This window comes from Thamnophis elegans, chromosome 17 (genome assembly GCF_009769535.1).
Source record: "Thamnophis elegans isolate rThaEle1 chromosome 17, rThaEle1.pri, whole genome shotgun sequence".
NCBI lineage: Eukaryota > Metazoa > Chordata > Lepidosauria > Squamata > Colubridae > Thamnophis > Thamnophis elegans.
Window position 1 is genome coordinate 9,621,446 of NC_045557.1, and position 21,335 is coordinate 9,642,780.

Genomic DNA, 21,335 nt, shown 5'->3' on the forward strand with positions numbered 1-21,335 from the left:
ATTTTACAACAATCCTACTTCTTCTTCCTTCCCTCCTTTCTTCTCTCCTCTCCTTCCTTCCCTCCTTCCTTCCCTCCCTCCTTCCCCCTCCCTCCCTCCCTCCATTCTTCTCTCCTTCCCTCCCTCCTTCCCCCCTCCCTCCTTCCTTCTCTCCTTCCTTTCCTCCTTCCCTCCTTTCTTCTCTCCTTCCTTCCTTCCTTCCTTCCCTCCCTGCTTCCTTCCCTCCTTCACTTCCTCCTCCCTTTCCTTCCTTTCTTCTCTCCTTCTCTCCTTCCTTCCCTCCTTCCTTCCCCCCTTTCTTCTCTCCTTCCTTCCTCCTCTCCTTTCTCTTCTCTCCTTCCCCTTCCTCTCCTCTTTATTTAACAATCCCTTGTGGGGTGTAGTCTGGGCAACTGAATGGAGTTACGAGAGTGTCTTACTAGCCGGATGCCCTTCCCTGTCACCAATGCGGAGTCTTGTTCAGCTGATATATTCTCATTGTGCCCAGAGAGGGAAATATCTGCCTCTACCCAGGATCGAACACCCAGCCTCCTGACTGTGAGGCGAGAGCTCTTCTTCTAGGCCACTGGACCACTCCAGTTTATGCCAACTGAATGGCCATGAAATAAACGGGGAGGCATCATTGCTGCTGTAATGGGGCCTGTTCCTAAGTAGGATTCCCCTTTCTTGAGTCATCATACTTATTTCATTCTATTTGGATCGCAGGCTAAGATGCCGGGGAAAAAATCTACTTGCAAAACAAACAGTGGCAGTGATAATAAATCAGCCAGCAATGCAACGCATGCTTGGGCTGAAGTCAAATATTTCTTTTTTTCCAGTGAATGCTGTTCTAATGCTGCTCTGCAAACAGATCCCAGTTTGATTTACAAAATTCAGAAGTCCTTAACGTGAAACAGGCCAGATTAAAAAAAAAAAAAATATCCAGATTGACAACAACCTTAGTAGCAGGCTCTGCCCAGGTCCAAATATAGCTGCGTTAACGCTAAAAATGTCAACAGGATGTGCACACAACTGGAACGGTTTCTGTCTCGGATGTAGTTTCGTTGCTCGGCGGTGAAATGAGTGGATTGGAATCGTGGTTTGTTTTTTTTTTTAACAGAGAAAACTCAGCGAAGTCTGGATTGAAGGCAGCTCTCTAGAATCTTTTCCACCCCTCCCTATCTGGTTGCAGGTGGTCCTCGGTTTACGACCACTACTGAGATTAGAATTTGAGCTTGAGGGGGGGGGGCTGGACTAGAAGATCTCCAAGGTCCCTTCCAACTGTATTATTCTATTCTCTATTCTAAATCTTATACTATTCTATTCTCAATCCTATTCCATTCCATTCTGAATCCTATTCTATTCTCAATCCTATTGTATTCTCTAATTCAATTCAATTCTATATCCTATTCTATAATTCTATTCTATAATTCTATTCTATAATTCTATTCTATTCTGAATCCTATTCTATTCTATAATTCTATTCTGACTCCTATCTATTCCATTCTGAATCCTATTCTATTCTCAATCCTATTGTATTCTATAATTCAATTCTATTCTGAATCCTATTCTATTCTCAATCCTATTGTATTCTATAATTCAATTCTATTCTGAATCCTATTCTAGTAATAGAATAGGGATATCTTACTCCCTGCAGCAAAGAGAAGCAGACAGGGTCAAAGTGATTCTTTTATCCACAAAGGGGAATATATCTAACCTTGGTTCTATTCTGAGATTGCTTCCGGATTTTGGGCTTACAGTGAAAAAACCCACCAAACTTGGATTTTGGATTTGTTAACTAGACAGGCACATTGAGTACAAGCTGTTGCGTAAGAACAAAACAGTTGTGGTTTGTAATGTTCTCTTCTACTCTGCTAAAGAGAGGCGGAAGTTGGCGCCTTTTTTTCTTTCCTTTTCTCCCTTTTCACTAGATTTCTTTTTCCCTTCCTTCCTCTGCTTCTTAGTTTTCCACTATTTTCATTTTTATTTTTCTTTGCATTTTGAAAAATCAGATAGATAGATGGATAGATGATAATAGATAATAGATTAGAGATAGAGATAGACAAATAGAAAAAGACAGATAAGAGAATAGATAGGTAGCTCGGTAGGTGATAGATAGATAGATAGATAGATAGATAGATAGATGATGGATGGATGGATAGATATAAATAAGAGATGGATGGATAGATGATAGATATAAAAGAGGGAGATAGATGATTAGATAGATATAGATAGAAAATAGGTAATATAGATGGAAGATAGAAAATAGATGATAAGATAGATATAAATAAGAGGAGATGGAGGATAGATGATAGATATGAGAGGGAGGTGGATGATGGAAGATAGAAAATAGATGATTAGATAGAAAATAGATAAGATAGATATAAATAAGAGGAGATGGATGGATAGATGATAATAAGGGAGATGGATGATAGAAGATAGAAAATTGATTAGATATAAATAAGAGGAGTGGATGGATGGATAGATGATAGATATAAGAGAGGGAGATGGATGATAGAATATAAAAAAATAGATGATTAGATAGAAGATAGAAAATAGATAAGATAGATATAAATAAGAGGAGATGGATAGATGATAGATATTTAGATAGAAAACTAGATGAGATAGTTAGAAAAAGAAAGAAAAAGGAAATAAGATTAGATATAGATAAATAGATGAAAGATAGAAAGAAAAAATAGACTACATAAACAGAAGGACAAATAGAAAGATAGATGATAGACGAAAGAAAAATAGAGAGGGAGAGAGAGAAGTGGCTTGTGGGGTTATTGGCTTCATGGAAGGTGGGCTCCCTTGAGGTCATCAGTGGGGGAGTCCCCTGTAACAGGCGCGCGCGCTTCCTCCGCAGCGGAGCGCTCTGCACGCGCCCAGGGGGCCTCTTCCCCGCCCGTCCAGAGCCCGCCTCTCTCTCTCCGTCGCGTTTGCCGGCCGTCCTCTTTCCTGCGGCGGAGGCAGAGAGCCCGGGCGGGCTTTGCAAGGCGGGGCTTTTGGGGCTCCACCTCGGCTTCCTTCCTGCTGGCTCGGCCGTCTCTGCGGCTCCTCTCCGCCCCGGAGGCGGCGCCTTTCCCCCCACTCCACTCCACCCCGCCTCGGCCGCTGCTGGCCCCGGCTGCGCCGTCCGGCCCTGGCTGGGCGAGCGGGGGGACGACCATGAGCGCCTTGCGGGATGTCTCGCTGCAGGACCCGCGGCTGCGCTACGAGCTCATCCAGCGCATCGGCTCGGGCACTTACGGCGACGTTTACAAGGTGCGCAAAAGACGGCGCGCCCAGGGCGCACGGCCGGCTTTTTTGGAGAGGGTCCCTCCCCCCGGGGCGCGCTTGGGGAGCCGTCCTGGCTGGAGTGGGAGGGTCTCCAGGAGGGAGGAGTGGGGAGGGGAGCGAGCAAGGGGAGGGGGTTTCTAATGGGGAGTCCCGCTGATTGGTAGTCCCCCCCCCTATTTTCTTCCAGCCCCCTCCCAAAACCTTGGCCAACTTCTCCAAAGCGCGCTTTTGGAGACGCGCAATGTGGAGCGTGGATGGGAACGCTGCGGGGCTCCCCCCCCCATCTCCCCCGATCCAAGGGTGTGGATCGGACTGGGGAAGGGGTGCAGAAGGGGGAGGGAGAAGCAGGAAATTGTGGCCGGGGTTCCAGGGCTGGTCTCCCCGGGGCGTGTCCGTGTCTCTCTCATTTATTTTGCACCGGGAGCTTCTTTTTTGGGGTAAAAGTTTTATTTATTTTTTTCCTTTTGAAACAAAACATTTCATCCTTCATAAATCAGTGTGTCGTCTGCGTACAACTGTTGTGTGTGTCATAATAGTTCTAGCTTACCACCAAATTCTTTAGTTGCATATTCTTATTTGAACCTTACAGCATTTCTCCTGTTACAGCATTTCTCTTCCTAAATTATTTAATCCTATTTACTTTTGATCCATATTCATTTACTAGCCAATGATAAACCCCCATCTAGGATAATAATCGGAGGCTTCCTTTCCTTTAATTGCTAGTGTTGATCTGCTGCACATTTCTTCTGCACAATCTAATATTTTCTTAATCACGTTTTCGTCTTTAGGGATTTCGTCGGCGTCCCAGTGTTGTGCAAATACAATTCTAGCCGCAATTATTGCATGAATAATCCAAATGTATATTCTCTTTACTGTATTTCCCTGGTAAGCTCCCCCCCCCCCCCTGAAGCGTTGGCCCGATGTGGAGGGCGCCTTTTGGAGAAGGCGAGGCGAGGGAATGGCGAGGCAAGGGGGTGGGCAGGCTTGGCTGGTTGGCTTGGCTGGCTGGTTGCTTCCCCTGCCAAGGTCGGGCTCTATGGGACAGGCTGGCTTTGCTACAAGTGTAGGCAGGGCGGGCGGGCGGGATCTCCCCTCCCTTTTCACTCCGCTTTCCTGGAGTGACCGAATGACCACAATGCGCTCATTTGTCCGAGTTTGCCAGGGGGTTTGGCACGCACGGATCTTGCGGTGCTGAGGGTTAGGAAAGAGGGAAGGAGAGGAAAGAAAAAGAAGGAAGGCAGGAAGAGCAGAGACAGAGAGAAGAAAAGGAAGGAAAGAAAGAAAGGAGGAGGAGAAAGGTTAGGAGGGAGGGAGGAAGAGAAAAAAAGCAAGAGAGTGAAAGTAAGAAAGAAAAAGAAGAATCAGGGAGGAAGGGTAGGAGGGAGGGAGGAAGAGAAAAAGGAAGAGAGAGGGAAAGAAAGAGAAGGGCAGGAAGGTTGGGAAGGAGGAAGGAAGAAGGAAAAAAGCAAGAGAGGGAGAGAAAGAAAGAGGAAAAAAAAAGAAAAGGGAGGGAAGAGGAGAAAAAAGTGATAGAGGGAAAGAAAGAAAGAAGACGGTTGGGAAGGAAGGAGGAAGAAAAAGAAAGAAAGAAAAGAGGAGAAACTTTAGGAGGGAGAACGGAAGAAAGAGAAAAAAGCAAGAGAGGAAGAGAAAGGAAGAAAAAGAAGAGGAAGGGTGAGGGAGAGAAAAAAGAGAAGGAGAAAAAGAAGAGGAAGGTTGGGAAGGAGGAAGGAAGGAAGAAAAAAAGCAAGTGAGGGTGGGAAAGCAAGAAAGAGAAAAGAAGAGGAGGAAGGGTCGGAGGGAGGGGAGGAAAGAAGAGAAAAAAGAAAGGAAAGAAAGAAAAAGAAAGAAAGAAGGAGAGGAAGATGGGAGGAACAAACAAAAAAAGAAAGAAAGAAAAAGAAAGAATTTTTGGGGAAAGAGCCTTGCAAATTAAAATTGTTGACTTGGCAGGGGTTTTGGAAAGGTTGGGGAGGAAGGACTATGGGGCTGTTTAAGAAGAAAGAGCTCAAGAGAGATAAAGGGAGGGTCCTTGGCAATGTTTTTGCACCCATCATCGCTTTCTTGCCCCCTGTTTGGGGTCCTCCTGAAACCTTGGGGGTCCTGGGAGGAAGGCAGCTACTAAACAGGGATTACTTTGCTGGAAGCTATCTGATTTCTAGCGTTTTTTTTGACCCCGCAGGCCAGAATTTCTCAAAACTTCAACAACTTGAAAATAGACCTGGACTTCAACTCCCAGAATTCCCTAGCCAGCTTTGCTTTGAATTCTGGGAGTTGAAGTCCAGGCACCTTAAAAGTTGCTGAGATTGAGAAATATTGTTGCACACTAACAGGTCTCTTACTACAGTTGCTGTTGTCAGTTGCAAAGCCATAGCTGACCCATCGTGATCCCATGGACAATGTTCCTCCAGGCCTTCCTGTCCTCTACCATCCTCTGGACTCCATTTAAGCTCAGGCCGACTGCTTCGGTGACTCCATCCAGCCACCTCCTTCTCTGCCGTCCCCTTCTTCTTTTGCCTTCCATCGTTCCCAGCATGAGGCTCTTCTCCAGGGAGTCCTCCCTTCTCATCAGGTGGCCAAAGTCTTTTGAGATTCCTCTTCAGGATCTGGCCTTCTAAAGAGCAGTCAGGGTTGATCTCATCTAGAACTGACCGGTTGGATGGCCTTGCAGTCCAAGGGACTCAATGCAGGAGTCTTCTCCAGCACCAGAGTTCAAAGGCCTCCATTCTTTGGCTCTTAGCCTTCCTTGTGGTCCAACCTTCACAGCCACCCGTTGCAACTGGGAAAACCATCACATTGACTAGAGGCACTTTTGATTGGCAGGGTGATGTCTCTGCTTTTTAGGATGCTGTCTAGATTTGCCATCGCTTTCCTCCCCAGGAGCAAGCCTCTTTTAATTTCCTACTACAGTAATTACTTGCTATTTCATAGGTGGGAAATCTACCTATACTTGCCGATTTGAAAGCCTGGGCCCAAAGAAAATGTGAATGGGGATCCAAGTGTCCAGATTGATGGATAGCCCTGTTAACACAGGACTATAATATTATTTTTTAAATTTATAGGCCGCCCGACTCCCAGAGTGGTTTATAGAAAGTATGAATTCTTGGTGGCCAGGCATGTTTTGAGATCCTTGATAGTGGGATATTTATAGATTTACTGGATTTTAGTTAATACCAACCCCGCCAATAGTGATAAGGTAAGCAAAAGAGTATAAAATGAGAGGAAACTCCACTCCCTACTGGCCCGGATGATATTACCTCGATTGGTAATGAAACGTCTATATGAAAGCACCCAAGCTCAGAGAGGACCAAGGACAAAACAGTTAAGAGATAAAAATTACAAGTCGGATTTGTTTTATACTGAATGGTGAAATGCAGGTGGTCCTCGACTTACAACCATAACTCAGCCCAAAATTTCTGATGCTAAGTGAGACACCTGGAAGTGAATTTGACCTCATTTTGCAACGGTTCTTCTCACCGTTGTTAAGCGAATCCAGGTTGTTACATCAGGGACGCCGTTATTAAGTGAGTCTGGCTTCCCCGTCGACTTTGCTTGGTCGCAAAAGAGAGGATCACATGGGTTATTTTTGAAACTTTGCAACTTAAGATGGGTGGACTTCAATTCCCAGAATTCAGCTGCCTGGAAGTCCACCCTTCTTAAATATGTTTACTGGAGAATTCTGGGAGTTGAAGTCCAACCATCTTAAAGTTATCAGGGTTGAGAAATACCGATCCAATGTTTTGATATAAATAATTGTGCGACAAATCAAGGCAGATCTATGGGTCTTCACTGCCCATTTCATCATCCAAGTGATAATATTTATTTGAGCATACCCGTTGATCGAACTAGCTTCTTCCCGGCTTGTTAGATCACATCCAGAGTGGAAAAGGATCTCTTGATTAAAATAGATCCTATAAAACAATGTTTTCCAATCTTGTAAGCACTTTACAAGATTGTAAGGGACGTGGTGGTTCAGTGGCTAAGACGCTGAGCTTGTCGATCAGAAAGGTCGGCAGTCTGGCAGTTCGAATCCCTAGCGCTGAATAACGGAGTGAGCTCCCGTTCCTTGTCCCAGCTTCTGCCAACCTAGCAGTTCGAAAGCACGTAAAAAATGCAAGTAGAAAAATAGGAACCACCTTTGGTGGGAAGGGAACACCGTTTTGTGTCCCTTTGGCGTTGAGTCACGCCGGCCACATGACCACGGACAGCGCTGGCTCTTTTGCTTTGAAACAGAGATGAGCACCGCCCCCTAGAGCCGGGAACGACTAGCACATAGGTGGGAGGGAAACCTTTACCTTTAAGCACCTATAAGATGCGTGGACTTCAACTCCCAGAATTCTCCACTTAGCACGGCTGGCTGAGGACCTCTGGGAGGTGAAGTCCACACATCTTAAAAACTGCTATTGAAATAATCCTGTCCAATTGGCGTCTTGCAGTTATGCTGGGGCCTCGTTGCTTACAATTTCTAACCCAGCATGATCATCTTTACGCTGGTAGAAGAGCCTTGACTGGGAGACTTGGGAAAATAAGGCCATTTTGCTCCAAAATGCATCTTTGACTGATTCATTCAAGTTCCTAGTCCTCAATACTCCCCCCCATACTTGCCTTGAATCTGATTTAGCTTGTTGGGGCCAGAGGGAAGATGTAGAAGAACAAAAATATTACAAAACATGAGTGTTTTTTGGAACGGATTCTGTATCCACTGAAGGCTGAACAGCTGTTGTGAAGCTCCCGTATGTTGTTTTCTCACAATTAATTGTGCATGTGGTTGTGTGTCATCCTTAGAAGCCTGTGAGGTGCCCTTAGCTTCATTAATGCCAGTAGTCATAATAACGATAATCCTATTTTCTGATGCTTCCTGCGTTTCTCTTTATGTTCAGCCTTATTGTCTGGCTGGTAAAATTGAATTTTGTCCCCTCCAGGGCGGGTTTTATTATCCTTGACTTACAGCAGTTCATTTAGAGACTGCCCCAGGTTACGACGACACTGGGAAAAAAGTGACTTACCACCGTTTCTCGTACAGTCATTGCAGTATCCCCCAGGGCAGTATGGCACGCGTGGTTCTCTCTGTGGGCACGGGCACCGTTGCCAACTGGTCTTTGCGGGCACTGGAGCCCCAGAAAACGGCCTGAAAACAGCCAAAGAAACACTCAAAACAGAGGCTGTTTTCTGGGCTGTTTTCAGGCTGTTTTGGGGGCGTTTTTCCAGCTGGTTTTTGAGCCCTGAAAATGGCCCGAAATGGTGTGAAAAGCAGCCCTGAAACCAGTCTGAAAATGGCTTGAAAAGTGACCCCAAACCATTCTGTTTGTTGGGTTCTTTTCAGGCTGTTTTCGGGCGAAAAACAGTCGGAAAAATGACCCCTTTTCGGTGCTAAAAAGGTTTGCCATCACGGCCCTAGGATCACAAAAACCCCAATTCAGTCGCTTGCATTGAACTGCCTCATATTTACGACGGACACTCTGGGTGGCAGCAATCGAACCACGGTTAGCGCAGCCCAGCCTGGCTAGCGAAGCGCAGGAGGCTTCTTCTGGAACCAGGATAGCAATTGCTGAGCCTTGATGTGGAAGATACACACTCTTCCCACCCTGATTTGTGACACTGTTTTGCTACCACCAGGGAGGGACGGATCTCAGCTCTTTTCCGCATATCAAAAGAGAATAAAACAGCCCACCCCCCCACGCCTTTCCCTGGACTTCCCCATCCTCCCCCCCCCCCCTGCGGGACTTCAAAATGAATCAGGAGCGGGCTCCTTCTCTTTAGATTCTGGCTGATGCCCGCTGCGCCGACATTATTCCGAAAGCAGCATGGCATTTCCTGAAATTCTTAATTCCGGAATAGCTTTGGGCTGATCAGCTGGCAGCCAGGATAGCTATTTTCAGCTCGGGAATGGATAGGATGGGTTGGGGCGGAGGGAAAGGTCTTTCTCCCGTGGCGGGAGGAATAACGTGGCATCTGATAAGAGGAAAAGAAAGAAACTTGTAACGGTTTCATATAGTGACGGTTGGAAGTTGCAACAGCACTGGAAAAGCAACGTGGCCATTTTTCATCCCTGTGGTCAAAATCCAGGCGCAGAGACACATTCAGACAAATTTTGTCCTAGTTCCTTAACTTCACAGATTAAGAGAGTTGGGAGGGACCTTGTAGGTCATCTAGTCCAGCCCCCTGCCCAAGCAGGAAACCCGACACCATTTCTGACAGGGTGCAGTCCAGTCTCTTCTTGGAAGCCTCCAGAGATGATGCTCCTACAACCTCCGAAGACAACATCTGTTCCATGGGTTGATTGCTTAGATACTACAGGTTTACAGATTATCAGAGTTGGAAGGGACCTTGTAGGTCATCTAGTCTAACCCCCTGCCCAAGCAGGAGACCCGACACCAATTCTGACAGATGGCAGTCCAGTCTCTTCTTGGAAGCTTCCATGATGAAGCCACAACTTCCAAATGCAACTTCTGTTCCATGGGTTGATGGTTCTTCCTGTCAGGAAATTCCTCCTTATTTCCAGGTTGAATCTCTCTTTGGTCAGTTTCCATCCATTGTTCCTTGTCTGGCTTCAGGGTGCCTTGTAAAATAGCTTGACTCCCTTCCTCCTCTCTGTGGCAGCCCCTCAAATATTGGAAGATGCTCTCCTGTCTCCCCTGGTCCTTCTCTTCATTAATCTAGACATATTTAGCTCCTTCAACTGTTCATCAGACAATTTAGCCTCCAGATCTTTGCTCATCTGTCAGAGGACAGTCACTTAAATAATGAGCCAGCAGTTGCCAAAAAAGCCAACGCAATCCTAGGCTGCATTAACAGAGGGACAGAATCAAGATCATGCGACGTGTTAGTGTCCCTTTATAAAGCCTTAGTAAAACCACGCTTGGAATACTGCATCCAGTTTTGGTTGCTACTATATAAAAAAAAGATGTTGAGAGTCTAGAAAGAGTGCAGAGAAGAGCAACCAGGATGATTAGGGGACTGGAGGCCCAAAACATACGATGAATGGTTGCAGGAACTGGGCATGGCTAGTCTAGGGAAGAGAAGGACCAGGGGTGGCATGATAGCAGCCTTCCAATATTTGAGGGGCTGCCCCAAAGAAGAGGGGGTCTCCCTAATGCAATCCTAAATTGCATTAACAGAGGGATACAATGAAGATCAAGGGAGGAACTAATAACACTTTATAAAGCCTTAGTAAGGCCACACCTGGAATCCTGCATCCAGTTTTGATCACCACACTGTAAAAAGATGTTGAGACTCTAGAAAGAGTGCAGAGAAGAGCAACAGAGATGATGAGGGGACTGGAGGCTAAAACATTCGATGAACGGTTGCAGGAACTGGGCATGGCTAGTTTAATGAAAATAAGGACCAGGGGAGAGAGGAAAGCATCTTCCAATATTTGAGGGGCTGCCACAGAGAGGAGTTAAGGGGTCAAGCTATTCTCCAAAGCATGTCGGACAAGGAATAATAGATGGAGACTGAACAAGGAGAGATTCAACCTGGAAATAAGGAGACATTTTATGACAGTGAAAACAACCCACGGAACAGAAGTTGCCTTTGGAAGTTGTGGGAGCTTCACCACTGGAAGCTTTCAAGAAGAGACTGGGCTGCCATCTGTCCGAAAAGGTGTAGAATCTCCTACTTGGGCCGGGGGTTGGACTAGATGACCTATAAGGTCCCTTCCAACTCTGTTAATCAGTTAACCCTGCACCATTCCAGACAGATTTTCTGGTTTTATTGCTCCCCTCTGGGAGAGGAGTTTTCAAAGTATTTCTAGCCGGACTTCCAGATTCTGTAATAGCTTTCTGGCTGAGGAATCCTGGGAGTTGAAGTCCACAAGTCTTAAAAGTTGCCAAGGTTGGAGACCCCTGCCTTATGCCACCCATCTGGTAAAAGTCACAATATTCCTTTTTCTTGCCCTGTAGATGAATACATCCAAACTAGACTCTGTTGTTTCTCCAGGTCATATACATATATGTGGGTACATGCATAATTTTGTATTTGTTTATTGATTTTGCCATGTTTCTGTCGTGTGTGTTGGAACTGGTGACCTTTTGAGGGCTGTATGCAGCGAAATCTCAATTTTAACGTGTGCCGCTTAGTGTACCTTCAAAGCGGCAATGCAAGTTATTCTAAGATAGTTATCCAATCTCTTCTTAAAAGCCGCCAATGATGGAGCATCCATGACGTCTGGAAGCGAGTGAATTATCCTCATTGTTAAGGAAGTTTCTCCTTAGTTCTAGGTTGCTTCTCTCCTTGGTTAGTTTCCATCCATTGTTGCTTCTGGTACTGTGGGAAATAGGTTGATCCAATTTCAGACAGTCTCTTCTTGAAAACTTCTAATATTGGAGCATCCACAATCTGTTCCACTGGTTAATTGTTCTCACTGTCAGAAAGTTTCTCCTTAATTCCAGTTTTCTTCTCTCCTTGATTTGGTTTCCATCCATCGCTTCTTGTCCTGCCTCCTGGTATTTTGGGGAATTGTTGTTGTTAGTTGTAAAGTCGTGTCCAACCCATCTTTGACCACGTTCCTCCAGGCCTTCCTGTCCTCTCCCATCCTCTGGAGTCCATTGAAGCTCAGGCCTGCTGCTTCGGTGACTCCATCCAGCCTCCTCCTGCTCTGCCATCCCTTTCTTCTTCTTTTGCCCTCCATCGCTCCCAGCATGAGGCTCTTCTCCAGGGAGTCCTTCCTTCTCATTAGGTGGCCAAAGTCTTTTGAGTTTCCTCTTCAGGATCTGGCCTTCTGAAGAGCAGCCAGGGTTGATCTCCTCTAGGACTGACCGGTTGGATGGCCTTGCAGTCCAAGGGACTCAGGTGATAGATAGGCAGGCAGGCAGATAAACAGATAGATAGGTAGGTAGGTAGAAGTCCCCTTCTTCTTCTCCTTCTCCTTCTCCTTCTTCTTCTTCTTCTTCTTCCCTCCATTGTTCCCAGCATGAGGCTCTTCTCCAGGGAGTCCTTCTTCCTTCTCATCAGGTGGCCAAAGCATTTGAGTTTCCTCTTCGGGATCTGGCCTTCTAAAGAGCAGTCCGGGTTGATCTCCTCTAGGACTGACCAGTTGGATGGCCTTGCAGTCCAAGGGACTCAATGCAGGAGTCTTCTCCAGCACCAGAGTTCAAAGGCCGCCATTCTTTGGCGCTCAGCCTTCCTTGTGGTCCAACCTTCACAGCCATCCATTGCAACTGGGAAAACCACAGCCTTTTACTGTTGCCTTTTGTTACATTTGTTTGTATTTGTGCTGATAAATAAATAAAGGGAGACTAGTATAGATCTATCTATCTATCTATCTATCTATCTATCTATCTTTATCTATCTATCTATCTATCTATCTATCTATCTATCTCTATCTATCTATCTATCTATCTATCTATCTATCTATCTATCTATCTATCTATATCTATATATATCTATATCTCTCTATATATATATATTAAATAAAGAGGAGACCTGTGGCTTAATGGCTAAGACGTTTGCCTAAGATGCAATACAGCACAGGTTCAAATCCCAGTAAGGGCATGGCTAGCTGATGAGAGCTAAATAGCTTGAAATAGATCTATACTAGTCTCCCTTTATTTATTTATCAGCACAAATAAAACACACACACACACACACACACACACACACACACACATATATATATATATATATATATATATATATATATAATTTATAGGCTGCTCGACTCCCCGCCTCTTTTAATTCCTTGGCTGCCGTCCCCATCTGCGGTGATCTTGGAGCCCAGGATAATAAAACCTGCCACTCCCTCCATCTCTCCATTTCTTGGGGAAATAGGTTGACCCAATTTCAGATAAGTGGCTGCCCAGTCTTTTCTGAAAAGCCTCCAACCGGCGGAGCACCCAGCATTTCTGAAGGCCAACGTTTCCCCACGCTTCGCTCTCCTTCCTCGTTTGGTTGCATCACACAGATTCTTTGCAACCCCACATGGGCCCATGTTCCTCACACCCTTTGTGGCGGTTGAGCTGGCTCAACAAGGAAGACAGGAAGTCACCCAATTGCTAAACAGAATGGCATCTGAAGAAGTGGAGCACGTTGCCGGGTTGTTGGTGTTTTTTTGGCAAATCATGGCTTAACGCAGGGGCCGGCAAACTTAAACACTCCAAGAGCCATTTGGACCCGTTTCCCACAGAAAAGAAAACACCGGGAGCCACAAAGGTCCTAACCGGAAGCCCTCTGTTCAATTCTGGGGCCAATCGGTTCCCCCCACCATAGAGTCTCCTCCTAGCGCGGCGTACTTTTTCCTCTACCTGTCCTAACCGAAAGCCCTATCAATTGTGGAGACAACTGGAAAACCCTCCCCTTGCCATAGAGTCTTCTCCTGGCACACTGTGCTTCTCTCTACCCCCCTCCCCCATCCCCGGAAGCTCCTCTCAAAATTGTGGCGCCGACCGGTGACGGAGCTGCAGCAGAGGGGGAAGGAAAGAGCCACATGTGGCTCCGGAGCCGCAGTTTGCTGAGCCCTGGCTTAACGCAATGGGATTGCCAAAACCGGGGGGGGGGGCACGTTGAATGGTCACTCAATGAATTGGTGTAAATTGAGGGCTAACCTCTTATTTATTGATCCATGCTGTAGCAATCTTATCTACAAAGGAAAGGGTCCATTATTTGTGCCAAATATAATCAAATGGACATTTCTAGTAACCTTTTTGTTTTGACCCCAAGAGGAAAGGATCCTGGCTGGGGGGGAGGGGGGATTGCAGATTAACAGAGCTATCAGAGTTGGAAGGGACCTTGGAGGTCTTCTAGTCCAACCCACACCCCACCCCACCCAAGCAGGAGACCCTACACCATTTCTGACAGAGGGAAGTCCAGTCTCTTCTCGAAAGCTTCCAGGGATGAAGCTCCCACAACTTCTGCATAATAGAATAACAGAGTTGGAAGGGACCTTGGAGGTCATCTAGCCCAACCCCCTGCCCAAGCAGGAGACCCTACATCATTTCTGACAGAGGGCAGTCCAGGCTCCTCTTGAAAGCCTCCAGGGATGAAGCTCCCACAACCTCCGAAGGCAACTTCTGTTCCATGGGTTGATTGTTCTCACAGTCAGGAAATTCCTCCTTATTTCCAGGTTGAATCTTTCCTTGGTCAGTTTCCATCCATTCTTCCTTGTCTGGCCTTCAAAAGTGCTTTGGAAAATAGCTTGACCCTTTGATCTCTGTGGACATAGAAATACTTGTTTCTATGGATGGAATTTCTTGTGAGTTTTATCCAGTGGAACAGAGATTGGAGAGGTGCGTTTTGGCTGCACAATCATCAAAACATGTGCTTGTAAAGTGTCGATGACTCGGCTCATGTTTCCAACTGCCAAGGTTTTCTCCTGGTATCTGGAAATAATTTATGGGGCCATCTTATTTTCAAAGACTTTAAAAACAACGCAGGAAGTCCTCCAAGTTAGGATTTAAATTTTGCAGCCCCCCAAACTTCTGTCACTAATTGAAACATTTGTCCAGTGATTTTTTCCCCATTTTGACGGTCTTTCTTGCCACCGTTGTAGCAATAGCAATAGCAGTTAGACTTATATACCGCTTCATAGGGCTTTCAGCCCTCTCTAAGCGGTTTACAGAGTCAGCATATTGCCCCCAACAATCTGGGTCCTCATTTTACCCACCTCGGAAGGATGGAAGGCTGAGTCAACCTTGAGCCGGTGAGATTTGAACCGCTGAACTGCAGCTAGCAGTCAGCTGAAGTGGCCTGCAGTACTGCACTCTAACCACTGCGCCACCTCGGGAATCTCTGCTGTTGTTAAGTGAGTAATGTCGTTCTTAAGTGAATCTGGATTCCCCGTTGATTTTCCTTGTCGGAAGATCGCAGAAGGGAAATCACATGACACTGGGATGCGCCGACCGTCATTAATGTGGATCAGTTGCCAAGGGTCTGGATTTTGAGCCTTTGATCGTGAGGAGGCTGCAACGGTCGTAAGTGGTCACTTGGAGCGGTCGCTAAATGAATTGTTTGTAAGTCGAGGGCTACCTGTACACAAGTTGTATAAAGGTTGCTATTGAGCCTCCTGTATTTCAAGGTTATTTCTACGAATCCTTTCGGTATGGGGTCCAAGGTCCACTTTTCCAGCTGTTTTTATTCATTTTGTTTCTGAATCATACTGGAGTGTGGATGTTTTTATATTTGCATTCTTGTATAATCGCTGAGATCCTATGGGATTGTTGCAAGGAATGAATGGATGAATAAATGGATTTCCAACCCACATTAATTACGAATAACCTACATACCCAACATATCTTTCTCCTCCCATTCTCCCTCGCAGCAACAACCTTGTGAATTGGGTTGGACTGAGAGTGTGGCTGGCCTAAAGTCACCCAGCCAGCTTTCATGGCTAAGGCGGGACTAGAACTCACCGTCTCCTGGTGATTGGTCCAAGGTCATCCAGTTGAGTTTAATGCCTAAGGCAGGACTAGAACTCACTGTCTCCTGGTGATTGGTCCAAAGTCACCCATCCGGCCCTCATGGCTAAGGCGGGACTAGAACTCACCGTCTCCTGCTGATTGGTCCAAGGTCACTCATCCGGCTTTCATGCCTAAGATGGACCAGAACTCACCGTCTCCTGGTGATTGGCTCAAAGTTACCCATCCGGCTTTCATGGCTTAAGGTGGAACTAGAACTCACTGTCTCCTGGTGATTGGCCCAAAGTTACCCATCCGGCTTTCATGGCTAAGGCGGGACTAGAACTCACTGTCTCCTGGTGATTGGTCCAAGGTCACCCATCCGGCTTTCATGGCTAAGGCGGGACTAGAACTCACTGTCTCCTGGTGATTGGTCCAAGGTCACCCATCTGGCTTTTGTGCTTAAGGCAGGACTAGAAGTCACCGTCTCCTGGTGATTGACCCAAAGTCAGCCGAATGAATGAACGAATGAACGAATAAATGAATGAACAAATGAATGAATGAACAAATGAATGAACAAATGAATGAACAAATGAATGAACAAATGAATGAACAAATGAATGAACAAATGAATGAACAAATGAATGAACAACCTGCCAGGGGATTCCGAGACTGGCCTCACCCTTTACAGGAAGCTAATTCTTTTGGGATGACTTCTGTGTTACTCGGGGTGGAAGAGTGATAGCAGAGCATATGATAAGGTAAAGTAAAGCTTTACTCCCTGTGGGTTCTACCCCATTGGTTGTGTCTGAGCTCAGGGGGCAGTGGTCATCTCCGTCTCTTAAGCCAAAGAGCAGATGGCAGGAGGTGGAAAAGTTGGGGCAGAAATAAAAAACCCCGCCAAGAGTTTCACTAAATCTCTTCTCCCACAGAAAAGCAAAGCACGGAGGTTTTTTCCTGAATGTCCCGTTCCTTTCAGTTATCACTCTGGTTTTCTCTGCAGGGGCGAGATACAGAAACAGGAGAACTGGCCGCCATTAAAATTGTGAAAATCGACCCAGGTAAGTGGCAATTCCAACTTTGTGTTCTAAACAGTCGGGGACTTCTTAGTACCACTCCAGGTTTAGCCGTTTGAGGTGGGCCAAGCCCAGGAAATGAAATAAAATTAAAAAGGAGAGATCCAACCAACTTCGTTTTTATTTTGTACATTGACAATAAAGGAGATAGATAGATAGATAGATAGATAGATAGATAGATAGATAGATAGATAGATAGATAGATATAGAGATAGCTAGAGAGAGAGAGAGAGGTAGCTAAATAGATAGAGATAGCTAGCTAGCGATATAGATAGCTAGATATAGAGATAGATAGATAAATAGAGACAGATAGATAGAGATATTGATAGACAGATAGATAGAGATATAGATAGATAGATAGATAGATAGATAGATAGATAAATAGCTAGCTAGAGATATAGATAGATATAGAGATAGATAAATAGAGACAGATAGAGATATAGATAGACAGACAGACAGACAGAGAGAGAGAGAGAGAGATGATAGATAGATAGATGATAGATAGGTAGATAGGTAGAGATAGCTGTATAGATAGAGATATAGATAGATAGATAGATAGATAGATAGATAGATAGATAGATAGATAGATAGATAGATAATAGATATAAATAGATAGATAGAGATAGATAGAGATATAAATAGATAGAGAGGTATAGATAGAGAGAGATAGAGAGTGATAGATGATAGCTAGATAGCTAGCTAGCTAGCTAGCTAGCTAGCTAGATAGATAGATAGATAGATATAGACAGACAGACAGACAGGAATGGTATAGGGCCGTGATGGGGAACCTATGGCAGAGTCCTCTCTGTGGGCATGCGCGCCAGCCAGCTGGACGTTGCGGAGTGCCAGAAAATGGCCTGAAAACAGCCAAAAACCAGACAGTTTTCCAGCAGTTTTTGGGCCATTTTCCGGGTTGTTTTCAGTCCAAAAAATGACCTGAAAATGGCCCCCAAAACAGCCCGAAAATGCCCATAGAAGCAGGCATGCATGTGCTGACCAGCTGGTCTTCGGTACTCCTACACATGCACAGACATGCACGCACATTCTGGTTTGGGCCCTTGGTGCTGAAAAGGTTCACCATCCCTGGTGTAGAGTTTCCTGCTTGAGCCAGGAGTTGGGCTAGATGACCCTCCAAGGTCCCTCGAACGTAGGACCCTGCTGTTCTGTCAGGGGTGACCTAGTTTGAAAGCAGACCCTCCCAAGCAAGAGGCTGACATGTTTTCTCCCTTGGATCTCCCATCGTAGGAGATGACATCGGATCCATTCAGCAAGAAATCACTACGCTCAGGGATTGTCGCCATCACAATGTTGTGATGTATTTTGGAAGCTACCTCAGGTAGAGAACTCCTCTGGAACAACACAACGGGAACCTGTTTATTTATTTATTTTTATTTATTCTTTGGGTTTGTCAGATATGTATGAGATAAGAGATATAACTATAAACGTGGGCATGAATAAAGGAAATGGGTACAAATAAATGGGGACAGTAGGATAGGGACGGAAGGTAGGCTGCCTTTTAGGAATGGGGTGAGGTCCAGGGTGGACAGTTTGAGGTTGAAGCTGTGGGGGGTTTGAGGATGTAACAACGGAGTCAGGTAGAGCATTCCAGGCGTTGATCTCTCTGTTGCTAAAGTCGCATTTTCTGCAATTGAGTTTGGAGCGGTTTACCTTGAGTTTGTATCGATTGTTTGTCCGTGTGTTATTGTGGTTGATGCTGAAGAACTCGTTGACAGGTAAGATGTTGTAGCAGACAATTTTGTGTACTGTGCTTGTCCCCATCCAGTATGCTTTAAGAAGGGTGGACTTCAACTCCCAGAATTCCCCATCCAGTATGCTTTAAGATGGCTGGAGGGAAGGAAGGAGAGAAGGAGAGAAGGAAGGAGGGAATGTAGGAGAGAAGGAAGGGGGGAAGGAAGGAGGAAAGGAAGGGGGAAAGGAAGGAGAGAAGGAGAAAAGAAAGGAGGGAAGGAAGGAAGGAGGGAAGGAGGGAGGGAAGGAAGGGGAGTAGGAGAGAAGAAACGAGGGAAGGAAAGAGGGAGGGAGGGAAGAAGAAGTAGGACCGTTGTAAGATAAGATGGATCTATGGGAGGTTAAAAAAGCAATCTTCAAGTATATTGTCAACAGTAGGAAAAATTGTTATAAATACATATTATTAATAACAGTTATGAGATCATATAATTGTGAATGTATATATGAAATTGATTTTTAAAAAAAAGATGGCTGGATTTTGACTCCCAGAATTCCCCAGCCAGCGTCCTTTAAGATGGGTGGACTTCAACTCCCAGAATTCCTCTGTCAGCATGGGAATTCTGGGAGTTGAAGTCCACACATCTTCAAGCCGCCAAGATTTAGAAAGATTGATTTGGGGATTGCATCTCACCCAGCCAGCAAAGCTTTTGCTTCCCCAAATAATTATGTATGTATGTATGTATATATATATATACCCACTTCTCTGTTACACATTTCCTGTTATTTCCGGAGTTTAGGAATGATCGGCTGTGGATTTGCATGGAATACTGTGGAGGAGGGTCCTTGCAGGAGATTTATCACAGTGAGTTTCTGCCTCTTGTTGGAGGGAGGGAGGGAGGGAAGTATTATTGGGTGTTCCTTTAGGATCCATTTCTAAGTGGATTATAGCTAACAACTTATTGTAGAGATGGTGGAGATGGTGTGGGCAGCTTACATTCCTACCTACATTCCAGCATAATTTGCAGGCAGAAACCTGCTATGTTAATCCCGAGGTGGCTGGCTTTTTCTGAAACTGTAATACTGGTAGTCCTCAACTTACGACCACAGTGTCAACTCTCCAAGCGTCCCTGGCTTGCTCTCAAGTTGTCATAGGCACCGGGGGGGGGGGGACTGATCGAGCAGCACAATAGTTACAACCAGAAGCATATTCCACGCATACCTTTCTCAAGGCTGTATCTGTTCTGACTGAGGCTTCCCAAGAGCATGAAACAAACTCCTTCTTGTCCCGATAAAAACCCCTTTTATTAATTGACAGTGAATTCTGCTACTTCACATCCAGCAAAGTCTTTCGAGGGAGGATTTACAGTCACAGACCTTATCTGGCTTGGAGAGCTGCCAGGCTGAGATCTGCAAAACTTTGCCAGGAGTCTCGGAGAGTCACCAACCAATGAAACGAATTAATGGTCTCCTGCAAACTCCACTCCCCTGTCGCTCCTCTTTTATTCCCTCTGGGAGGGGCCCTGAAGCAAACTCCTTGTCCCGACAAAAACCCAATTTATTAATTGACTGTGAATTCTGCTCATTCCCATCCAGCAAAGCCTTTCAAGGGAGGATTTACAGTCACAGACCTTATCTGGCTTGGGAGGATTTACAGTCACAGACCTTATCTGGCTTGGAAGGATTTACAGTCACAGACCTTATCTGGCTTGGAGAGCTGCCAGGCCGGTATCTGCAAAACTTGGCCATGAGTCTCGGAGAGTCACGAACCGATTAAGCGAACTAATGGTCTCCTGCAAACTCCCTTTCACTCCTCTTTTTCCAAAGCCCCAAACGGCAACACAAGAAACAAGAAATGAAACTAATCCAGGAGAGAAGCAAGCTGGAATTGAGGAGAAACTTCTTGACAGTGAGAATGATTAACCAGTGGGACTGCTTGCCACCAGAAGTTGTAAATGCTCCAACACTGGAAGTTTTTAAGAAGAGACTGAGCAACCATTTGTCTGAAGTGGTGTAGGGTTTCCTGTCTAAGCAGGGGGTTAGACTAGAAGACCTCCAAGGTCCCTTCCAACTCTGTTGTTTTAAGTTCTAAATTCTAAGATATTATTCCAGGGTGGTTTTGCCGTAAGAGCAGTGTAGCTCTCTCTCTCTGCCTCAAATTTCAAATATTACTTTTTTAATTCATTTTTTTTAGCAGAAGAATTCTAGCTTATGGATAAAACAACTTTTGCATACAGATGTTGCTAGCTTTATCCCTTGAGTAAATCGCCAGCTTGCCTTGGGTGGGACCACATTCCTTTACCCAGCTGTTCTCTGGAAAGGTGGGGCTCTGGTTCCCATCATCCACAGCCTCCGGGCAGGCTGGAGGTCAACATGTTCTGTGTGGTAGAAGGGATTATGCCAATAACTAACTTGCATCCAGAATTCCTTTTTAAATGGAAAGCCAAGAATTTACACCTGAAAAATGCGTGGGTGTGATAAAGGAGATTTGTTTTTTTGCTTTGCTCTACGAATCCAAGTGTTTTACAGGCAGTCCTTGAGTTGCAACAGTTCATTTAGTGACTGTTTCACGTTACGGCGACGCTGAAAAAAATGACAGTTTTTCATACTTACGACTCTTTTTTATATGGAAAATTTTAAAAAGCTTTTACAAATATTTAGCTCTCACCTTCCCCCCCAACCTTCCCCCCCCCCGACTTCCCAGAGCAAATACAGGGTGTACATCTTTAACAATCATATTCTAAAAGAAACTTAGCATCATCTTTCATTTGTGCTTTAACTCCTCTTTTGTTAAGCAAACTCTAAACAAATTATTTCATTCCTTGCTTTTTCAGTCATAAGCTATCTGGAATTTCTTAGTCCCGTATTTATTTTGAATATAATCAATCCATCTTCTCCACTCCAGTTTATATTTCTCATCTGAATGATCCTTAAGATATGCTGATATTTTAGCCATCTCTGCTAAGTTTGTTACTTTTAATGTCCA

At 45.2% G+C, this 21,335-nt stretch overlaps 1 protein-coding gene across 1 annotated transcript in view; it reads left to right on the forward strand.

Moving 5' to 3' along the window:
* The first annotated feature begins 3,047 nt into the window (after positions 1–3,047).
* MAP4K2 (mitogen-activated protein kinase kinase kinase kinase 2) overlaps positions 3,048–21,335 on the forward strand; it is a 64,578-nt gene continuing 46,290 nt past the window's right edge. The window contains exons 1-4 of the mRNA XM_032233944.1: positions 3,048–3,243; positions 16,591–16,648; positions 17,909–17,999; positions 19,150–19,214. Of these exons, the coding sequence (XP_032089835.1) occupies positions 3,148–3,243; positions 16,591–16,648; positions 17,909–17,999; positions 19,150–19,214 (310 nt within the window). The 5' untranslated portion in view covers positions 3,048–3,147. The remainder of the gene's footprint in view (positions 3,244–16,590; positions 16,649–17,908; positions 18,000–19,149; positions 19,215–21,335) is intronic.